This window comes from Pungitius pungitius, chromosome 21 (genome assembly GCF_949316345.1).
Source record: "Pungitius pungitius chromosome 21, fPunPun2.1, whole genome shotgun sequence".
Lineage (NCBI taxonomy): Eukaryota > Metazoa > Chordata > Actinopteri > Perciformes > Gasterosteidae > Pungitius > Pungitius pungitius.
Window position 1 is genome coordinate 14764903 of NC_084920.1, and position 6000 is coordinate 14770902.

At 46.2% G+C, this 6000-nt stretch overlaps 1 protein-coding gene across 1 annotated transcript in view; it reads left to right on the forward strand.

Annotated features, from left to right (window-relative positions):
* etv4 (ETS variant transcription factor 4) overlaps window positions 1–6000 on the forward strand; it is a 28690-nt gene that overhangs the window by 674 nt on the left and 22016 nt on the right. Inside the window, exons 2-5 of the mRNA XM_037463772.2 lie at window positions 33–141; window positions 669–759; window positions 910–957; window positions 5484–5537. Coding sequence (XP_037319669.2) covers window positions 85–141; window positions 669–759; window positions 910–957; window positions 5484–5537 — 250 coding nt within the window. The 5' untranslated portion in view covers window positions 33–84. The remainder of the gene's footprint in view (window positions 1–32; window positions 142–668; window positions 760–909; window positions 958–5483; window positions 5538–6000) is intronic.

Sequence of the window (6000 nt, forward strand, 5' to 3'; positions counted from 1 at the left end):
AGCGCTCTCTCTCTCTCTCTCTCTCCCTGCAGGGCTGCGTGGATCTCACTCAACTCAGCCCAAATGACCGCAAACGGTTAACGGATGGATTATAAGATGGATGGATATTTGGACCAGCAAGTGCCTTACACTTTAGCAAATGTACGTATGGACCGGGTCTTTTCTGTTTACGTTAACAACGCGCACGCTACCGGGCTTTATCTCTCGCGCTCCGTCCTCGCGTCTGCACGAGTTTTTGGTTGAAGCAGCTGTGTACAAAAAAAAACCCGCTTAAAAATAACACACAGAAAGAATATTTCGCCACAAACTCGGGCTTAGCGAGGGCAGCAGCGTTTGGTGATGTTAGTCCGCGGGTTTCTTACGTGAGATCATTCTGGCTGAAGAGCGCGTCAAAGCGTGCCAAATGGTCACTTTCTTGGTCTCTCTTCCCCCCCCCCCCCCGATCGCTTCCACGACTGAGACATGTGTCGCTTTCCGAGGAGCTTCATGTTCACCTTTTTGTAGCTGAAGTATAAGCTCAACCTCGTAGATCATCACGAACCACTATTATTATTATTATTATTAATGACTTCCTTTCTGTTGTTGTGCCACTTTTAGTCGCGTCATTGTGACACTGATGCGCCCCTTTGGGAGTCTCACTCCTCCGCTAACATGTGTGCGTTTCGCAGAAATCGCATGGACATGGGCCCCTAAACAGACTGTTGATGGCAGCCAAAAGGAAATACATGGACACAGAGTTACCCCCTCAGGAATCTGAAGGTAAAGTAGTCCACATCTCTCTCTCCACATGACGCATGTTGACATCATATGACAGGCATCGCCACCCTTAGTTGTAACTGGTGGCTTTATAATCTGTAGAGCTCATTATTCACTCTTTTTTTTCTTTTCTTTTTTGATCTTTCTGTACAGACCTCTTCCAGGATTTAAGCCAGCTCCAGGAGACATGGCTCACAGAAGGTGAGGTTTGCCCGCAGGCTGCTTTTTCTTCTCAAACCGTGCTTTTCTGTGTGATGATTCTCCCATTTATGACAGTCCGGAGGTTTTATGATGCGTCTGTCAGGAAAGATTGGGAGACACCCGGGACATAACATTACCACAAAAAAAACAAAACAAGAAATGCTTTCATTGAACTTTGGTGCAAAAAGACCAACCGTCCCAGACTGCACGATGCAACAAACGTGCCCATAAACCATACAACACTTTAAAAAAGAAAAGGGGAAAAAAAAAGGACAAGAGAGAAGACGGACGGGACACTATTAGCGTTGAGCATATCCTATTTTGGCCATGTGGCGTGCGTGCCTGCCAGTGGCCAAAGCAAGCAAACAAACTATTTGGCTGGTGTCACTCAAAAGCACATAGCGATGAAATGAGGCCCAGCCAGAGACAATTGTCAGTTCGTAGACTTACTAAGTGCAATGATGATGTGAGCGCTAATAGAGTAATTGTATGTTAAGAGGGGGGGGGGGGGGGATAACAACACGGCGTGAGTCACTGGGCCTGTTTTTGTTGCGCAAGTAGAACTTCAGAACTGCAACACGAGGGGTGAACGTAGTTTGTGTCAGTTTTACTGTGGAGGTGTAAAAAAAGAAAGAAATGCATCTCATTTGTAGTCAATTCTTGTGACCCATTTAAACGTGATGAAACCTGCTTTCAGCTGCTCAATGTCACTTTGTTGCCTAATGATGTTTGTACCAAGGCGGTTTTGACTTTAAGCTGTGACTCGGAAACCAGGTCCAAAAGGCCTTTTTTATACACGTTTGACAGGGAGAGTTGAAGCCTCTTGCAGTTGTCTATTTGATCTTTTAAAAAGTGCTTTGACAGAGCGAGTGGATTTTAACGGAAGCAAGACAAAGGTCAAACTTAAACTCAAAGAATCCAGTACGTTAAATGATGAAACTAAGGGACGCAATAAGAACATGCGTCACAAACCATACAATATTTGGTCCGGTGCTCTATTTTTATGGTTAAAGCAGAATTTCTGTCACTTCAAAGCGTTTAGTCCCAGTGTCGACCATCAGTGCAGCTGATTTCTTATTTCTTTTTACCGTTTATGTGAAACAATGTGGTCTTTTCCCCTTTTCTCATGCAATGTAAAAAAAAAAAAAAAAACGGCAAGTTCACTTAACACGCAGACAAAGACCAGAGCCATAAAACTGCAACAATGGGTGACACTTCAAAGTTGGGCCTTATTTGTATTGGCAGGTTTCACTGTGGAGGGCCACCCTCTTTTAACGGGTCACGTCCTCTCACCTACCTCACAGTGGTGTGTAGTCCCTCAGGATGGCCGAGATATCGGCCCCTTGGGTTCATGCCACCACCTCGCTAACAGTGGAGGTGTGGCAAGTTTAGTTTGTGGTTCTCAAAACTGGGGGGAAAAAATAGAGAGAATCTAAAGGTGTTTTTTTTTTTTTAGAAGCATCTCTGCATCACAGAGTGATCTTGTGATCAGTTTTTAGTGACAGAGGTTAGTTTAAACAAAAGAGGAGGGGGCTTTCTGTTGTATTGTAAGTGTTTGTTTTATACCTCTTACTTTGTAGGTGAATGCAGAAATCCCAATTATTTAAATTAAATTAAACCCAAAGTTATTCATATGATTATAGATACTACTGTTAAAAAAAAAAGAAGAGAGAAAGTATCTTTCTATTTTGGTGACCTTTTTTTTTTCTAGCTTCTTATTGAGTCACAGAGGGGGGGGGGGGGGGGAAGAAAGCAGTCTAGAAAGGTGGAAGTGTAACTTTATCAAAGCTTCATTTAAGCCATTTAAGTACTGGCTTGTTTTCAGCTTCCCCGGCCGAGACCTCTCCTTTCCTGTTGCATTAATTAAAGGCCTTATCGTGACTGATTGCAGTTGTGAAGGATCCACCAACACTGTAAAAGCCGAGTAGCTAGAGGGAGTTTTCTTTTTCTTCTTTCTTTTTTTTTTTTTAGCCAGAGCGGAAACGAGCGAGAGACGGAGCGCTTGAAGTCCTGAATGGCAGCAGTTCAGGAGGAGCCTGTCACGTCTTGTCTCATTCTGGCCTTTTAGGTTTATATGACGGGAGGCAAGCTTTAGCTCCTCCCAGGATCTCCCACTGAGAGAGAGAGAGAACAAAAAAACGTCATTCAAGGTGCCTGGAAGCATCGGGGAGAACATGCGTCCCCCCCCCTCCCTCCCTCTCTCGTATAAACACACTTTCCTTCTTGTGCTGACTTGCGTCTCAAAGCCCCCGACGAGGTCCTCCTGGAAACCAAGCGGATGCCCGTGCAGGCGCTCGTACGCTGCCGGGGGTCACCGCGACGTCTGGGGGCCCATCGTCCCCCCCCCCCCGACTGCTTCTTCTCCTCCGGCCTCTTTACGAGGTCCAGCGTGTTCCGCTGTGGACACGTTGGAACCAGCGCGTGTGATTGATTGTTTTGGCTCTGCAGAACTTATCATTGGCCTCCTGCTTCTTCCCCCCCCCCCCCCCCCCCCCCCCCCTCCCCTCGAGGGGCTGAACAAGTTAAAAGGGTGGGTAATATCATTATGGTGCAGTAAGCCACAGGATGCGGCGTTGTATAAGAAATCGATTGAATTTATCTGAACATGCTCCAAGACGCCATCATCCGGTTTCCTGTGAACAGGAAGTGTGACGAAAAGAAAGTGGATTTGAATTTCCTCTTTTGGTCCTGTTGCTCTCTCGCTCTCTCTCTCTCTCTCGCTCTTTGGAACACTGTGTGTAAACCATCAGTGTCGGGTGAGGTGAGGTGAGAGAGAGAAGAGGCTGAGGTGTTAACCGCCGGGTCGCATTCAGGTCCTTGACCTTGAGATCACATTTACATATCCCGCGGTACAAAGCCGTACAAACGCACACATTTACACAGCTTAAGGCTCTCTGTCCGGTTCCAATGCCTTGGACCCGCCACATGGTGCCACTTTGTTTTGGTATCTCATCACTGAGTTCACGATATTTTAATGATCTCCATCAACTTTTCCCATACCAGTCGGCTCGTGCTGTGACGTAAGTGTGAGGCCAGAGCAGTGGAAAACGCTTTAGAGAAAGCTGTGAGCTGGAGAGCTGCCGGATTTAACAAAAAAAAAAAGGTTGCTAGCCCTGGTTTTACTCAACGTCTCTTCTGGTTGGCTCATTCAGTCGGAGTGAGGAGAACCGAAAAATGCCATCCCGCCCATGCCTGAGCGGGTGAATTTGACCTCCTCACCCCTGAGCAGGGTGTTGGCAGTGCAACGATTTGAGCTGTTTTGTGTGACTAAAGCGCTAAAGGACGTTCATGAATGGGGTTTGGATTCCTTAAAAAAAAATTTTAAAAAAAAGAGAAGAGAAGCCAGTACAATAGCGTCTGTCTAGCTCTGCTGCACCTGGCTTGGCGTCACCCACTGCTTTTCTTCTAATTAGATCCTCCATGAGATTCATTATGAGGAGTGTCCCTTTCAAGCTGAAACCCCGCACACACACACACGCCTGATGGAGAAATCGACTGGTAGATTTTCACAAATTGTCGCGAGCCGGCTGCAGATTCCGTCTCCGGCGCAAACCGATACGGTGAAGGACCTCCACTGAAGGTGTTCCTTCACGGGGGAGGTTGCGACCCCCTTTGGCCGTCCTGGCTCCCAAATGGTGGCATCAGGACCGCAGAGAGCCTTCACACCTTCAAACTTTAGAAACACTAAAGGAATGGTAGCACTTTGTACTTCTAATGGCTGTACGGCATAGTTTATTTGATGAAATTTCACTTTCTTGTTCTCCTCAGTTTGTAACCTTATGGTTTGAAATGCACTTTTGCTGTAAGTCGCTTTGGAAAAAGCTGCGCTAGACTTTGTCTGGATTTTAGTCTGCTCTCCTTGAATTTTCTTTTTGATTTTTTACTGTAACAGCGATGCCGAGCAAAGGGATGAAATCCAGCCCGAGAGTCCCCGACCCTTTGGGACGAGGTGAATCTAAATAGCTGCTCCGTCCTCACTCGCTCAGCCGGTTTAGTCCGTCTGGGATTTCTACGATGGAAAGAAACCAGTTTGTGTTGTTGTCCTGAATAGCACGTATTACTTCATGGTTGCATATCAACTGGCAAAAAAAAAAAAAAAACATTTACATTGTGTAATAAAACGGTCAAAGGGGACATTGGGATTGTGGAATATAAACGTGTATGTTTAAAATATTTAGTTTATTTCATTTCCATGGCATCCTTTGTGTTTATTCACCCCCACCCGGGACCATCGACATCAAGTTCATCATCATAAATGAAAGGAAACCAGGCCGGCAGGTCAACGCAGTGTCATCCCGGAGCTCCGTGTTCTTTCTATTGATGCATTTGATGAGCAAAGCGCTGGCATGCTGCAGAAAAACCCGGCCTGAATGAAGGCCAGCGATGACTCACATTTCAAGAGAGAGAAAAAATAAAATAGGACCGAATGAGGGAGGAAAGAAGAGACGGAAAAAGGTCGGATTTTGTCCGAAGCATAATAATAATGTTTAATTTACGGTTGCTCTTTTTTGCCTCTGTAATTTCAGCTCAGGTTCCTGACAGCGATGAGCAGTTTGTTCCTGACTTCCATTCAGAGAGCTGTGAGTACTTTTGACTTTTGTGTGTTCTGAACCTGTCCTTTCCAAAGAACCCCATCCGTCACCATACAAGGAACGATCCTTTATTCAATGCAACGTGTCACCTGGGCGGGACCCTCTCCCACCGTCTCCATAGATGCTTGCCAAATGTCTATTGGCGCGTAATCTGTGTCTCTGCGTGTCATGTGTCCCAAGATGAGGCTTGGGACTGTAACTGATGTTACAGTAATCCCTTTGGCAGCAACGGAAGGCCTAATGAAGGTGAACTCGGGTGCCAGCGTCACGGCGACGCCCCCCCCCCCTCCCCTCCTCGCCTCCATTTGCATGCCTTTGAAAAGCATGAATGGGTACGGCTCAGGAAACCAGTAACAAAAAAACAACAACAACAAAAAATGAATTGTGGCCCAGGTACAAAGACCTTTGTGCAGGTCGGAAGGTGTTAAATGGAAACGCAAATTCTTTGGCT